At 36.2% G+C, this 17,242-nt stretch overlaps 1 protein-coding gene across 1 annotated transcript in view; it reads left to right on the forward strand.

Moving 5' to 3' along the window:
- The window catches only part of NHLRC2 (NHL repeat containing 2), a 32,624-nt gene that overhangs the window by 2,124 nt on the left and 13,258 nt on the right, over window positions 1–17,242 (forward strand). Inside the window, exons 2-5 of the mRNA XM_059851992.1 lie at window positions 155–307; window positions 3,889–4,344; window positions 6,662–6,783; window positions 7,875–8,004. Of these exons, the coding sequence (XP_059707975.1) occupies window positions 155–307; window positions 3,889–4,344; window positions 6,662–6,783; window positions 7,875–8,004 (861 nt within the window). The remainder of the gene's footprint in view (window positions 1–154; window positions 308–3,888; window positions 4,345–6,661; window positions 6,784–7,874; window positions 8,005–17,242) is intronic.

The following is a 17,242-nucleotide window of genomic DNA, read 5'->3' on the forward strand; positions in this document are numbered from 1 at the left end:
GTCTTTTTGTTTGCTTTTCTACCTCATTTTTTTCTTTCTTTCTTTTTTTCTTTTAATATTGGTTTTTAGGTTAAAAGTACCAAGAACATTGTGTAGTGTTGGTGCCTTTCCCTGCCCTTCCCCTAACTGGCTGTCGCTGTTCTCTGAATTCCAGATCTGCAATGGTTAAACACTGAAGGTCCTATTTCTCTTCACAAAGACCTTTGTGGAAAAGTTGTGGTGTTGGATTTCTTCACTTACTGCTGCATCAATTGCTTGCACCTGCTGCCTGACCTCCATGCCTTAGAGCACCAGTACTCTGATAAAGGTAAAAGTGCTTTGGCTGCCTCAGAATAGAATTTCCTGGCAGTGTTGCAGGCTGAGGAGCTGAGTCACTTTGTTGCTGGTTACTAAACTGCTGGCTGTATTTCAGGGGTGTCTAAAAATGTCTTCTAATCTTTTAAGTAGCCTAAAAAAGGTGACAGTGTGTACTTCCATCACATTTTTAAATGGGTTAAATAAAGTGTCTGTTGTGTCTGTGTAATTAGGCAAACAGGATATGTGCTTGAAGCCCAAATCTGATATCTCTATAAATAAGGTGACTTTCAAAAAGCTACTTAAGAATGTGAGATACAGGCTCAAAATTAATACAAGTAGGTAACTTTCTTTCCTTCATTGAGGAACCAGTTCTGAGAAGAATATAGTAAAGGTGATAGAGTGGATATAGACAGGTGGTAGAATAGGATGTAGATTACTTTTTTTTTCCATTGGAACTGAAATAACAAAATATGTAAGGTTGATGTAGATTTTTTTGGTATTGGCATCATGTTGTCCACCATTAATAACCCTATATTTTAGAGAGGGAATTATGGTCTTTAAAGTCACATCTGAAATGAGATCAGTCTCTCACTCTGACTGAATAAAAATGAAGGGTAATTTCTGTTTAGAATGCAGTGTCTTGTCATGATGGCTTGTCAGAGATAAGCTGTAGTCCTGCACAGTGTGTCAGCTACTCACTTATCTGGATATTTTAATTGGCTGAACATGGAGATGAAGAACAGTATTACTTTCAGTTCTGATATATTGTATTAAATACAATATATATGTAGTAAATGACATTATAATATTTGATTCTCCATTGGTGTTTTAGATTGGTTTTAATTTTGGCAGTGTTTATTTTCATGTGTTACCTTTTTCACTAGAAAAAGGAATTGCAGTATTTTAAATTTACATAGTGCTTTAGATAGGTTACTCAGTACTTCGCAGAAGAATCTAACTAATTTTTCTACCTTGGAAAGCTTAGATGTTTGTTTTGGAGAAATTTGAGATGCAGTGTACTGTTTCAAACAATAGGAACTTTGTCTTATAAGGAAAAACCTTCGTGGCATTTTTTTGGAGGGCATCAGTTTAAGTGGAAAGTGAATGGCAGATGATAAGTGGACTGTTGTGGATCAGACATGTAGGGAAGGTCTAGATACAGATTTTGGAAGATTATTTTGGCATAAAATGAATAATACCTTTAAATGGTAACTATTTTATAGTATACTGTGAGTGTAGTAATGTAGCTGTCATATCCTTAATCTGTTTTTTAACACCTATGTGTTAAATCAGGTGATAATAAAATACTCATTTTAACAACCTCTCCCCACAATCTTTCTCCCAAAAGTGCTTGAATATCTTTATACTGGTGTAGAAGAGGCTGCAGCACTCTGAGCTAAAGGTCCACTTGCTGACATATTTTTTCCTTTGACTTGTATTAAACTTCTGTCATGGGAGTTACTACTTTATAAAGGGTGATAAATGATTTTTATATTTGAACTAGCCCTGTAAGTTTTCTTTGGATTTCAGCTATCCTGTTCCTCTAGAAACTGGAGTGAGAAAAGAGATGCTTAGGGTGAAAGTGGAGGTAAAAGGAAAGAAGAACAGGTGTGTGGAACATTAATCTTAAATTAAAGGCATTAGGAAACAGAGGTTATTAGTTGGATTCAGGAAGAGATTAAGGTGCTTGATAGTTCAAACAAAAAAAAAATTGTTTTTTTTTCACTGTAGATCTCCCTTTTGGTTCTTTTCTGCTGTTTTAATGTCATGATTGTCAACCCTTTCAGGATTACTTAATCTCTTTGCTGTGCTACGTATCTAAATTTTAACATTACAGTAATATGTATAAATATACAAGGCAGTAAGGGTGGTGTGTTTTTTAACCATGGAAGAATTTTTCAGTACATGGTCTTATATCACTGTGCATCTTTTCATTCAAAGCAAATGAGATTTACTAATTACTAGGAGAAAGGGGACAGGAGAGTTGTTGACTTGAGAAGGTTGAGAAAGATAAAAGTTGGAAGAACAAAGCATCTTGCTTGGGCAAAGCATCTGTCTCATAATGCATTTGGATAGTTAATCTCTTGTTTGAATACTTGAAGGTGTATTACCTATTTTTTCTTAGTTACAAGAACAAACCTTGATCTAGTTGATGTACATTTTGTACATACATACTCTGTACGTACATACTCTGATGATTTGTTTTAATGTGGTTCAAATGCCCTTACATGGAGCATGTTGAAACTTCAGCTGTGTGATCACCAGAGAGGAGAAGTTTAGCAGAGGAGGCTATAATGTTAGGGTGATCCTAAATCATTATAAATGTTATAGCACATGTGCCATAGCTCTGTTGTCTGGAAGTTCAGGATATCTGTTTCAAAGTGAAGACTGCTTTCCATCGGATTGAATGTCTCCCAGCATCTTTATCTGATATGCTCTCACTGCTATCTTCACTGGTGCTATTTCTGTGTTTCAAGTGGCATTCAGAAAGTTATTTTAAACCCCAGTGCATATTCAGTTCATGTTATCAGCAGTCCAGAAATTACTTCTATAAGAGGAAGTACTTTTTAATATTCAGAAATAGCTTGGCATAAATCCAGTGTTGTGCTCTGCTATAATCCTTCAAAGAAAGTTTTAAATGGAGTGTATATTGTTACTTCTGAGCATTGCATCCATCATTTCCACAGGAGTTTTCGTCATGAGGGAATGTTGTACCTTACTTGTGCTGTTCAGGTGTTGACTATAGAATTGTATTTCTAGCTTTAATGATGTTTTTGAAGGACAGATACAAGCTCAGGTGCCAATCCCTTCACAGTTAAAATCTTTGACCTGCTTTTTGGATTTCAGCAGTTAATGATTGCACAACTTCAGCTGTCTGATACTGCAACATTTTGTTCCAATGGAGTTGATAAGACTGTATCAGTTATAGTGAATTTTTAATTTTTTAATGGTGAAATGGTTATATTAAGCCTGCCTTTTTTGTAATAAGTGTTGTTCGTTGTTTTGTCATAGTTGTCAGTGCTGCCATTTTTATTCGACAGAATTCTGTATTGATTTTGGAGGCCTATTCATTATATCTCTAACTGTTTATCTAGAAGTAGTTATGTCCAGGTAATTTTGGAATTCCAAGATTTGGTGTTATTTTTGTGGCACCCAGGTAACTGTGAAAAAGAATTTTCTGAAACATTATGGTTGTGTATAGGAATCAGAAGACAAAGAGGTGTCTTAAGTATCTTTAAAATACCCCAAAGTGTCAGTTGAACAGCTACAACTTACCCACAATTATTTTGAAAGTATTTTCTAGCTTAGTATGTTGAGGTTCAGGAACTGAGAACAATTCATGTCAGCCAGCCAGGGAAGTAATGGTCCTAAAATTTGGTAATTTTACCTAATAGTTATTTCTAAATTTCAGATTTTCGATACGTAACTATCTATAGTCCTACTGAGATGTAATTGCTTTCTGTTTGTTCAAATCTTCTCTCATTCTGGGAAGCAGTCAGATTGAGAGAACTGTCGTTCATTTTTCCTTTTTCTTTTTTTTTATTTTTATTCAAATGCATTTCAGTGGCACAACTTCATTTTTCTTTGCAGATGGTCTTGTTATTGTTGGTGTCCATTCAGCGAAATTCCCAAATGAAAAAGTTCTGGATAACATTAAAAGTGCTGTTCTGAGATACAATATTGTCCACCCTGTAGTAAATGATGCAGATGCAACACTGTGGCATGAGCTGGAAGTGTCCTGCTGGCCAACTCTGGTCATTCTTGGGCCTCGTGGAAATATGCTGTTTTCTCTTGTTGGAGAGGGGCACAGAGAGAAATTGTTTTTATTTACTTCTATAACACTGAAATTCTACAAGGAAAGAGGACAAATCAAAGACAACAACATTGGAATAAAGCTGTACAGAGACTCCCTTCCACCTTCTCCTCTGCTGTTTCCTGGCAAAGTGACTGTAGATGATTCAGGAGGAAGGTTGGTCATAGCAGACACTGGGCATCACAGGATTTTGGTTACTCGTAAAAATGGACAAATTCTACACACTATTGGAGGTAAGGACATATATGTAAGTTTATTATAGCAATTTCAGTTTAGGAGTAGAGGGTGTTTGCTGTGCCTCCTGGGCTGACTCTTTTCCTACAGGACCTGGCAGTTCGTAAGCTTTGCCAGAATTTTGTTTTGTACTAAAATCACTTTTACTCAATTTGGGGGTAGTGGTGTAAGACCACCAGTGGGAGACTGTTAATGCAATTGTCAGAGATGCCTAACTTTTTCATTGCTTCATTGACTAAAGTTCACGTTTTCATGTGATGTCTAATATGAATTACAAAAATGAATTTTGTATTCCTGTGAAGGAATTGCAAATGGTTTTAGGTGTAAAAGATATACATTTGCATCAAGCAGCAAGGTAGGGAAAAGACCAGAGACTGTAATGCCTCCCTTTCCAATAGAAGTGAATTTTGAGTTGTAGTGGTGTTGGGAGAAGAGGTTTTCCATGTGTGTTTTTTTGTTTGGTTATTAAGTTTTTTTCAATGGAAGAACATTCCTGTTTAGGATCTCCTGTGGTTTCAAAAGCAGAGGAGAATTACTAAGAACAGTGGCATTCCATGAGGTACACAGGCACCTGAGAATGCACTTGCCTTAGTACTATAAAAAGACTTTCTCATCAAATCTGAGATGATAATATATAAACAAGTTGTGAAAATAGTGAAAATATTTTAAATTTAGTTACACTTGTTAAAAAGTTTATATAAGTTACATTTCAGCTTTAGAAAACTAACATCCATCGCTGCTTTTGTGAAATAACAATGTGCTTTACAATGCAAATGAAGACAATTTGCACACACTTTGTATGCTTTAGTGTTTCACAAATGAGATTGTTCTTTTTTTAAACCTATTAAAATGGTCAGTTACATCTTAGTGCAGCAAGGATGTAACTGTTAGGGCAATCAAAATAGACAGATTTAGGAAGAGGTTGAATCCTCAGATTATTGAAAACAATGGTTTGTTTGTGTCACAGAATCAGGACCTGTGTGCTGATGTGTTCTATACTAGTCTGGAATTGACTAATGCCTGCCCCAGGGCAGGATCCTACAAATCTCATAAAAATCCTCTTCTGTTTAAAGAAAGGAAGAAAAATTCTCTTGCTATTTGAAGTAACACTGCATTGTCTAGACAGGCTACTTATCCAAGTTAACCTGATTTATCATTAAGGCATTAGCCTAAATACTGTTCTCCTGTAGGATATGCAAACAGAATTTCTTACAACAAATATGAGAGAATTTGGTTTCTGCTTGATATGTGAGAAGAAGTCTCTGCCTACAAGCTACCCTTTAGTGTTCTGGGACAGTCATTAAATAGGAATTCAGGAGTGTCCTAAGCTCCAAACTGGTACCTTCCTTCCTGTGGCATTGTGTGCTATTCCCTTCCCTGGGAATGTGCACCCTCACATTTCCAAGGGGAGCTGCTGGAATCTGACACACCAGTACTTCAGTCCTGTGTGTCTGATAGGGTCTAAATTGATTTCTGACAGGAGGTTGTAAAAATTTGTGTGTTTCAGTGACTCAGTTAAATGATTCAGTGGGCAGAAAATAATGTAATGAAGTTGATAATGCAGTAATAAATGTGGGCATGCACAAAGGTTGAAATTGTTATTTGCATCATAAATCATGGTACACACGTAACTCATACCTAAATGTCTTCTGCTGACACATCCTGCTAATGCACTTTAAATGCTACCTCCTCTGAAGTACAGTGCTTACCTTCAGACTGTTGAGTTCCTTTCTATTTCCTGAATGTTGTATGCAGAAGAATGCCACTCCATCATTCTTAGTGTTCTTTTGTGTAATTAGTTCCATATCATCTTTTCCCTAATTAGTTTTCTTAATGAGAAAATGTTGCTAATCAAATATTAGTTTCATTTGTGATTACATCAGAATCTAAACCAATGAATGGAGTTAAGCTTTGGAATTTTTTTTCCTGCTGGCTTGCTTTGATGTAGTCAAGAATTAAAAAAAACCCTGTCGTTTTTTATTTTTGTCTTCCATTGTTGCTGTTGTCCTTTAGTGCAATTTAGAGCCCTGTTAGGACTCCTCTAGAACAATTTAGAACCCTATTAAGACTTCTCTTTAAAATATGAGCTTAAAAAAGCAGAGAACTTGTGCAGAATGAGTTCAGAGCTAAATAGCACCAGGCTATTTTGATTACATAGCACAGTGACTAAAATGACACTACACCAAATACTAATAATATAAAATGTACAAGGTGCTGTGAAAGCAGCTCCTGGAGTATGTAATCTCCTGGTATGTATGCACTTTAAGGTGACTTTTTTCAAAAACTACTTTTGAGTTTGCTGTGTTTTATTTATAGGTCCAAACAGTGGAAGGAGAGATGGAGGATTTTCAGAAGCAGCTTTCAACTCACCACAAGGAATCGCTATAAAAGAGAATGTTATTTATGTAGCTGACACAGAAAATCACCTAATTAGAAAGGTAAATTTTCCATAAGGAAATTCAAAGTTTAATCTCTTATACTGTATTCTACTTACACAGGTGAAAATTTACACCACATGAATTACTCTCCCAATAACATCAGAAAAGAAATTTGGTCCACTATCTTATAAAGAAACACTGTTGTGCAGGGCTTTTTTAAGAGCTACATATACTTATGTGCTTCCTCTCAAATGCAGATGAGGTGGTCTACACCTTATAGCATAACAGGTTTTTTTGTTTTAGTTTGGGGTTTTTTCCCTAGTCTCTCTTACTTTCCTGTTTTGAGAAACATCTATTTTTAGTACTGGAAGCAAAAACTGGTTTTGTTTCACTTCCAGAAGTATCAGATTCTTATCTACAGTTATTGTAGTGCTATGGTGCAGTGAATATCCAAACTTCCCTTGGCTGTTTGGGTCTCTCAAATGCAGGTAAGTGCCCAGAATTGGCTGCAAGTGTATTGTTTTTGATGAAACACTTGCAAAGTTTTAGCATATAGGAATTGAATCTTACATTGGGTTAGGTCAACTTTAGGATAATCAGAAGGAAAGTTTGGTGATGCAATCTTATTCTTTGAAGTATTGTGTGCATCTCAGAAGATCTTGAACTCGGGTCCTCACCAATATCCCATTTGTGATCAGAGGAGGTCCACTCTTAATGCATCTGAAGTGCCTTTGTACAGATTATTTTATATGGAGATGGGAAATACTGTTACAGTATGTGAGTTATGTCATATTCCTATATGAATTTAAAATTTAAAAACCACACCCATTGTTTATCTAAGTATTTATCCAGAAATTGGTGATGATTTCTTCTACAGCTGTTGAGCAAATGCTGACAGAGCAGTGATAATTTTTGTTGCACACGGAATAGAGTTCCATGTATGTGTTTTTCATACTGCCTCCTGCTTTCCCACCCCATATTCCCTGTCCATCAGCAAGCATTGTGGTAAAATTAATTATTTCCCTAAAAAAACCCCAAATGCCTGATATTTGTTAGGATTTCTCTGATTTCAATATCTATCTCAAATTATCTGTAACTTTGGTCAAGTTAATTTCATATGTTCATTTAATGTGTCATTTTGCTTCACACAGATTGACCTGGAATTGCAGGTGGTGACCACTGTAGCAGGCATTGGGGTACAAGGTGTTGATAAGGAAGGTGGAGCAAAGGGAGAAGAGCAGCCCATCAGTTCTCCGTGGGATGTGGTCTTTGGAAGTTCAAGTACTGTATCAGTTGAGCTTTAACATCTCATATTTACATGTGTGACTGTTTGCTAAATGTTTTCCTGTTTTGGTATTAATCTGAGTCAGAAGAAGTAAAGATTTACTGTCAAACTCAGTCTAAAACACAATAGTTTCTATTGCAAATGGTAACTGCAGCTGTGCTTTGGATCCTGAAATGTTACTTGATGGAAGAAAAATTCTTTTGTATCGAGTTATGTAGTTACTGGATCCAAACAGAGAAGGAAATAATGATTGCTGTTTTTAGGCCAGTGCCTTAAGCCAGGATCACTTAAGAAGCAGGTACATTTTACAGGAAGTGAGTATTGTCTAAAAGTTCCTTTCCTTGACTATACAGACATGTCCGACCACTTGTAAATATTTGAGTTTAGGAAATAAAAATAATTTTATTGGGGACCTCTGTTTATTCCTGTTTATGTAACATAAAATCATTAGGCTCAAGATCACTGTAGAGTCAGTCAAACAGGAGAGGAATACCTTAGCACAAACCATGCAAGTATCAGGAGGTAAAATGAATTTTTGCATAATAGGATGCAAGAATCACCTTCTGAGGACTTAAGTAGTTTTCTTTTCCAATTCACTTAACACACACCTGAGCCTGGTATCTCATAGCTGCCATGCTTTCAGCTATTACTGACTGGGAGTTGAAGCATGGCTTTCTCATGTTTCCATTTCAGTCCAATTTAGAAGTTGCAGATGCCAGTATATGAACAATGCCAGAACAATGCTTTGATGTGGCATCAAACCCTTAGGCTGGTATTTCAGACATGAAATACTGACTTCCAGTATTGGAGTTTCTTTTATTGGCAGAAGAATGGGGTGGGGAATGAGCATGATTTATCTCTAATATCTTGATATTAGAGGTGCTTTGCAAGTTTAGTAACATTTTGCTGACATGGAAGCATTTGTTAAAATCTTGTGTCAGTTATGAGGGAGAAAAATACACTGAAGTGTGAGGGAACTTAGAATCACAGAATGGTTTGGGTTAGAGGGGACTTTAAAGACCATTTTTCCTGCCCGGGACAGGGACATCTTCCACTAGACCAGGTTGCTCAAAGTCTCATCCAGCCTGGTCATGAACAATTCCAGGGATGGGGCATGCACAGCTTTCCTAGGCAACTGGTGCCAGTTCCTCACCATCCTCACAGTTAAGAATTGCTTCCTAATTTCTAATGTGAATCTGCCCTCTGTCAGTTTGAAGCCATTTCCCCTTGTCCTGTCACTGCATGCCCTTATCAAAAGTCCCTCTCCAGTTCTTGTTTAGCCCCTTTATGTACTGGAAGGTACTCTAAGGTCTCCTCACAGTCTTCTCTGGGCTGAACAACTCAACTCTCTCAGCCTGTCTCCATAGCAGAGGTGCTGCTCTAGCTCTCAGATCATCCTAGTGGCCTCCTCTGGTCCAACATGAAGCATCAAGTTCAAGAAGCTGCTTCAGAAATGCTCATAGTGTAGAGTCTTCTGGTACAGATACATTGTCAGTATAGACAGAGTACAACCTGCAGCCTTGGGTACTTGAGTGAGGATTGGGATATGTTTCCAGATTTAACACTTCTATTAACATATCTTGTACAGCAAAAAAGCACCTTTTTTCAAAGGTCATGTCAGCAACCCTTACAGGCTGTGTTAAGCATATGGAGTCCTCCTTGGAAGGGCAAGGAGAAGCACCTGAAAGAGAACCTCACTAATGCAGACACGAGTTTTACTGAATTTTGTACAATCTGATTTTCCTTTTGTGAACCAGGAGACCTGTGTGGCTGGATGGTGTCATTTTCACGAGATCTTGAACCAGAAAGCTGATCCCTGTGGGATGTTATTGTAGAGCTATTTCACAGATCAACAGAGGGGACTAATAACTGATCAGTGCTTCAGAAACTTGAGCTGGCTAACAGAACTATTCAAAGTATCCTATAATTTTACTTTTAATTTTTCATGATGCTTTCTTCTGCTTCTGTCAGTAGTTGAATATATGATGATTTTTTTTTTTTTTTAGTTTTGAGAGCTCTGCTTGTTAAATATTAATTGATATGATAATTGTTATCAACATGAACATAGTATTTACTGAGTTAGTCACCTGTGGAGGATTAGTCATCTGTACTGTTCAACACTGCTGAATTTTAATAACCATTTGCATAGAAATCAGATCTTCTGAATGCACTTTATTCAGACCTATGCAGTTTTTTTCATATTTAATTAGAACCTACTAGTCAGTTTGTTATTTAGATTGCCACAAAATATAATATAGGCTGTCAGTTAAGCAGAGATTAAATCAATTAATTTTTTTTTGAGAGGGTAATAAGCCTAATAGATAAAATGGGGGAAAATATACATTACTGTAATAGCAGTAGATTCTAAAATTCTTTAGAAAACTACAACTGGAGAGAGTTGTGAAAATGGAGAGTTAAATTGAACGGAATGTTAACAGGAATCTGTCTCCGACCATGAGGAACCAGGGCTGCAGTGCATGTCTAGCAAGCTTTTTTTACTGTCATAAGCTGCAGTGACTTCTTTAAGTTTGTTACCAGACATCAAAATAATTTGTCAGAAATGCAGCAGGGTTTGCCAAGGTTGCCTTGTCAAGTTGCAAATTGCAAAGTTGAGTTGCAACTTGCTTGAGCATAGTGGGATCTTCTGCTGCTCTGCAGTATAGCATAGAGTGCCTTTGTGCCTCTGAGTGCTGTCCTACAAGCTTATACCCTGCTATCAGAACATGAAAACTGCTCTGCCCGTGTTTGTTTAAGCACTTGGATGGGTGAGGTAATTTATGAGAGTTTCAAAAATAACTTTTGTTTGCACCCACACAGCAGTGTCCTTTTTTTTACATATGCTTACATCTTTCTGTGCAAGTTGTCGGAGTTAACATGTGTCTCAACAAATAGTAGGTTCACTATTACAAATTTTAAAAGTTTGATTTTTGTGTTAACTGGTGTGGCATGTGGGAAATTACACCATACCTTCCCATTTTCCTTAGTTCTATGTATCTTAAACTGCAGTTTCAGAAGATAGATTTATAGTTATTTATTTAAATATGGATTGTATAGTTTTTAAACAAGTGATACTTCTGGGAGTTTCCTTTCAGTGTCCAAAGCTGTGCTATCCAGAACATGAAAAGGAGAAAAAGGAAGTTGAAATGTTTAAGCAAGTTATGTACTGAACAGATACATATTAGTATATGATAGTATTATACATAGATAGTATTAAACAGCTTATGCTGACCTTTTTCAAAGTCTCAAAGGGGAAAGATGGCAATCTTTTAAGAGAAAGATTTTTTTCCTCTATCACTGACGTTTCTTTAGTTTACTCCTATATATGGTTTAGAGTATGTATTGATCAACTGCAAAAATTATTTTTTTCTTTAAAACCTTAATATGTAGGTGGTTGAGAAATGGAAAATACTGAGAAAAACTTTGAGGACATGAATAAGTTAATATTCAGAACTGATGCTATGTAGCATTCTTTGAAGTATCCACATAGTATTTTCCTAAGTAGGCTTTTGTTGCCCTGTTCTATACAAATGCTGAAATCTAAGACAGAGACGAAGTGAGTGTGAAACACCATTTAAACCACATTTGGCACAAATGTCTCCATTTGAGGCAGGGGAGTTAATGGAGACAAAACAGATGGTAGGATTCAGACAGTGTATTCTTCCTTGTCATCTTTTTTATTTCTTTAGTTGTGGCCACTGAGCTTGTGTTTTACCCTCCTGTTAAAATTCTTGAATGAACTCCATGGATTAAATTCTGGCTTTGCTGAGGTTGGTGCTGAAATTTGCATTGATATAGATTGTGTGGGAAGTAGAAGGGGAGGGACAGCAGCTTAAAAATACATTACAAAATTAGTGTGTGCTTTTTTAGCTTTCTCTGTTGTGCCCTTCTATTTTTATTTAGTGGGTGTTGAAAGCAAGCGATACTTTAATGCACAGTTGATTTGAGCATGAAATGTTCTTGATAGCTGCATTCTTGCTGGAAGGAGCAGGACAATGACCTGTGCTTGGTGACATAACCATGTGTTTCACATTCCAAAATCTGGTCTTAAACTGCAGGATTGGAATCTATTTTTAGAAACTCCCCAAGTAGAGTATTGACCATGCTTTCAGTAAATTTGTTGGAATTTTTTACATCAATTTAAGTATTATGTAGATAGGATTTAAATGAAAGTACCGTACCTTATCATACTGTTGCAATTTCTATAGCCCTTAAAAGGCAAAAGTATCTAAGACATTTTTCATCCTTCTCTGTGTTTCTGCTAGAGGGTTGTTTGGTACCACTGCATTCCAGAGCAAACGTGGTTTTTTTTCCTGTATTACTCATGGTGATTCTTTCATAATGTAAAAAAAAATTAAAAATCACTTAAGCAGTAAGCAATTAGCATTTCCTGCTTGAGCTCAGATCATACATGAAGTGTTTATGTCTGAACTGTCTGTATCTTGAAGGGATGATTTCTTCTACATGTCACCATTTTTCCTTCTAATCTGGTCTCATTCTGTCATTGAGGCTGTGGCTGTCATTGTCCTGTGGAAGGAATTTTCCTGGGTAATAGCTGAAAATAAAAGAGCTGCATTTGCTATCATCAGGCTTTAATTTGGAATCATTTTCCTGGACAAAGCAAAGCTAGAATTCTTCCAAAGATATGTTGTGAATATGATATGACTTCATGATGTAGCAATGTGGATTTACTTTGAATGCAAAAGGCCTGCTCATCTCTTTAGCAGTTTCCTGTGCAAACTACAAGCTCAAAGATTTCTCATTTGGTTTTGCCATTATACAAGTTCAGTTCCAAAGAAAATCATGGTAAGAGACATCACTGACACAAAGCTGCATTGTCTTTATTTTCTTGTTGAACTAGATCCTAAATTACTTGTAAATAGCTATCATTTTTCATTTTAGATTCCAGGAATTTCAAACTGGATCCTAAATTACTTGTAAATAGCCATTATTTTTTTTTTATTTTAGATTCTTGGAATTTCAAAGAAGAAGTAACTTCATTAAAGAGAGAGGTGAAGTAAAGTGAAGGTTTTATTCCTGTGTAAGAACTGTTTTAGGTGAAAAAGTCTTTAGAGAAATAAGAAAATAGGAAGTTACAGGGCAGGATTGCAGTGAAGCAGGACCTTACCCAGTCTTATTTTGGGTTTATGAGTATTGCTGAGTAGTAATAGTAACAAAATTGATTAGTATTTTGCATGTTCATTATATAAACAATTTAAGAAATTAGGTACTTATGTCAATATTTTGGTATAAACATGCCTGTGACATAACAAGGTCTGAAGTCTTGATATAAAGGTATAATGGGAGTAGTGACTGAATAGTCAACAGTAATCTTACTCAATTTAGTTTGACAGACTACTTTTCCAAATTGTACTTCTCTGTGTCTTGACAAAATGGATAATGATAGTGATTACTTTCTGCAGTAAAGAAGTAGTTGCATTAGCAGAGTTGCCATCCTAACTGGTGTCAAACTTAGAATTGTTTTGAAGTCCATGACTTGAAACTGCCTTCTGCAAAAAAAGTATTATATTTGTACATGGAGTGATGGATCTCAATCTCTTTGTTCCACAGTCTACAATCTGATTCTATTCATTAAATCTGTGTTCACAATAAAGAAGCTTAAACTACAAATCAGATTTCTAAAGAATACTTGGCATATCAGTTCTTAATTTCAGATGCAGAACTGCTGAAATTACACATCTTAGCAAGTCTTAGAGAGGCTTTGCCAGGCATGCTGGGGTCAGAAGGAGACACATTTTTTAGCTGTTACCATTTGAGGCTGGAAGTGCTTTTGAATATGGAATGCAGGTATTGGAAGTCGAGGGAGACCGTGCTGCTGAAGTACCCTCAAGTGTGTGTGTAATTGCTGTGCTTAATTAGGAATGAGTAAAACACACAGGCTTAGCTTCTTCTGTAGTTACAGTGATGTATCCCAACACCAAATAATCCAAATTATTTTCTTCATGTTTGCAAATACTGTATCTTCTGCTTGGGCTTTTTTTGGAAATATTTACTGCCATTGCAGTTAGAAGACCTGAGTTAGAAAACTTGGGAAAGAAATCAAAAAGTACTTCATTACAGTCATAATTTTTAGCTCCCTATTATCTCCACTGTATGAAACCCCCTTGGTATCTAAATCCATAATGAGAGGGAAGGTATGTTAACTAAGGAGGAAAATTCCAGAAGCATTTTGTTTCATAAAGGGTTGTGCCATTTGGGTGATGCAACAGTATGTGAAAGAGTGCCAGGTAGCAAAAATAAAAAGAAGAAAATTGATTTTTAGTCATCCAAAAAGGGTTATGTGTACTTGTAAAAGTGCAGGCTTCACTGATAAAGCATTCCTTTGGAGCTTTGCTGTTTGTGTCTCACTGACAAACACTGATTCTCTATTTTTGTGTCACATTTGCATTTAATTTGCTGAACTTCCACTGACTGAAGAGCAGGTGAGATGTGCATTCGCTGTGCATGTGCCTATCTGTGAACTGCAGGGTGTGTTGTATAGCCCCTTTTGCTTCTTGAGAATTTGCAGAGGATGAGTTTACCAGCAGACTTCTTCCTTGGTTCTTTTTATTTCTTCAAAGATAAAATTAGTAGACAGGAATAATATTTTCAGACTTTGGTCTATTTAGAAAATGTCAGTGGTGCCAGCCACAAAATGTAACTTTGATTCCCAGGCTTTTATTTCCCAGACTGGAAGTAAGCATGCAGTCCCAGATAGACAGGCTGAAAGTGTGGGTAGTCCTGGGAATGGAATCCCTTCAAACAGATACTGCTCACGACTGGTGCCCAACAAAGTAATTTCTGTGCATTCAGATTGACTCTCCAGTAATGGTCAGCAGTGTTCTGACTGAGGATGTGCCTGTGTACAGACAGGACTGTGACTTCTTAACACACAGACCCAGCAGAGGCAGATTCAGGAGCTGCAGCATTGTACAGTAACTGAGGCATCATCTGATGGGGAATGTTTGTGCACTCAGAGCTGTAGGTCACTATTAGTGAATGGGATATCCTTGTGTTATAAACATTTGCAAGCCATACCTCACTTGGATGCAGGCACAGCACAGATAAGAAAGCACATACCCTAATAAGGAGAAACTACTCTGCATTTTTAAAACAGCTCAGGAGGGGTTGGAATGTGGTGCTTAATTGAATAAATGCAAGAGAATTGTTTTTTTCTCTTATTTTGTCTTATAATAAATTCTTTAGAAATAAATACTTTCCATTCATGGATGATAAGGAATTACGAAAATTATTGCATTATCATAATTTTAGCATTCTGGCTCTCCCTGGCCCCCTTCTCCTCTGAGAACTGTACAAGGATAACAGTGGTGATGTCCTCAAACTATTCTGTTGTGAAAGAAAAAGTTTTTCTGCCTTTTGTGTCAGAACATGAAGTGTTATGAGAGGACTATTGTGTGATAAAACACCTTAGCTGTGTAGCATTAGTTTAAATTTTCTAGGTTTGTGTAGTTTTTTTTTTTATTAAAGCTCTGGCATATTTTTCACGATTTCACAAAGAGCCTGTGCTGTTTCCATGCTAGCATCCATTCTCTTTGTTCTAAAGGCCATTCACTAGAAAATATTTCTGTTGAAATTTATGGCAGTTATGGAGCTCTTACTTATTTTTACGGCCTTATTCTCTAGTTGAAGAAGAGATCTTCTCTCTATCAATCTTACATATCCAGTAAAATTTGAATTTAATATTGATGCTTTTTTCTCATATTTCATACATTTTGCTGGGTGCAGAATTAGAGTAAGAAGCCTTTTCAATTTTTCAATGTCTAACTGTCACAGGAGAGTTTTTAGTCTGTGGTATTGGAGAACTGGATAGATGAATGGAACAGATTTTTCAGCAGTACTCAGTTCAAGTCTTACTCCTTCATTTAATTGGTGGATAAAGTGAATATTAAATAATTAACAGAGCTTTCTGAGATAAATCAGAATGCATTGCATAACATAGCAAGATAAAAAAACTCACTTTCTGAATAGACCAGTGATTTTAACAGTTTTCATTCTCTGGTACTTAGAATAGTAACATCTGAATGTGCAAGATATGCATAATGGAAATAGAAAATCCTGAATCTGGGCAGTTACTGTATAGGAAGGAGTGAAATTATTTCATAATCTCTTTTCTCAATTTAAATCTCTTAGAAATGAGCTCTAATCAAAAAGGGATTGGGACAGGGAAGTGTTGTTTTTGTTTTTTATACTGGAGTGTTTTTGGCATTGTTGGAACTTTGGTAGCATTTCTGGTAATTTATAAAATGTGTGTTTTGCAACTCAATTTGCAAACCTTTTTTGATCCAGAAAAAGCTTTTAGGCACTTTGCAAGTTTGACTTTCATTTTTAGAGCTCTAGTTTATGTAAAAACATGGAGCCACAGGGAGGTGCAGAAAGAGTCACCAGAGTTACTTTGATAGCAGTCTTTGGAACTTGCATATTTATCCAAGAAACAGAAAATGCTGAAGAAAAACTCTGTTAAAATCATGCCAGTACTGTTCTGAAGAGACCTCACAGTTTAAGGAAATGAATTCTGGAGAAAGAAGAATGCCATTTTTCCCTTCTTGTGGTTTGTGTTGTAGAAAAGATTTAGAATTAGAAGAAGAATGGCAGAATCTCAGTTGGGGGAATGGTGGTAATTTCATTTTTTGGACTAACTTGTCAGATTTAAAATGATTGCAGGCATTTTGCATAACATTGCTTTTATTTTGAAACTCCAAACTATTTTGGTTGGGGAGCGGCAGGGGGGAGGAATTATCCATGAGATTGTTTTCAGGAACAGCTATGAGATGCACAAGGCTTTACAAGTTCATGTGAATACAAAGCAGTTTAAAGGTATTTTTCTGTAGAGTGTGATGGTTATTCCAGTACCTAATATATGTTTTTAGAAAAAATGTTTTGATGTTGTCTATTAATACATGGGACAGTGTTAAAAAGATAATACTGTCCTCATTTTAATGCAGTTTTTAAATGTCAACTTTTTGTTCCTTAAGATTTTCAGGAAAGACTAAGATCAGTAAGTTTCTTTTGGTTTTGGGTTGTTGGGAGTTTTTTCATTGTCTTCCACAACAATTCTTCATGCATTTTTTTACTGCTGTACTGTGATTACATTTAAAGCTACAGAGTGCAAATATATTCTTCAATTTCCACTTGTAGAATTTTCTTTGTGAAGTACTATCTGGGCAAGATTTGTGTAGTTATTTATAGATTTGGATTGTTGAATAGCAGTTTTATACT

This window comes from Haemorhous mexicanus, chromosome 7 (genome assembly GCF_027477595.1).
Source record: "Haemorhous mexicanus isolate bHaeMex1 chromosome 7, bHaeMex1.pri, whole genome shotgun sequence".
Classification (NCBI taxonomy): Eukaryota; Metazoa; Chordata; class Aves; order Passeriformes; family Fringillidae; genus Haemorhous; species Haemorhous mexicanus.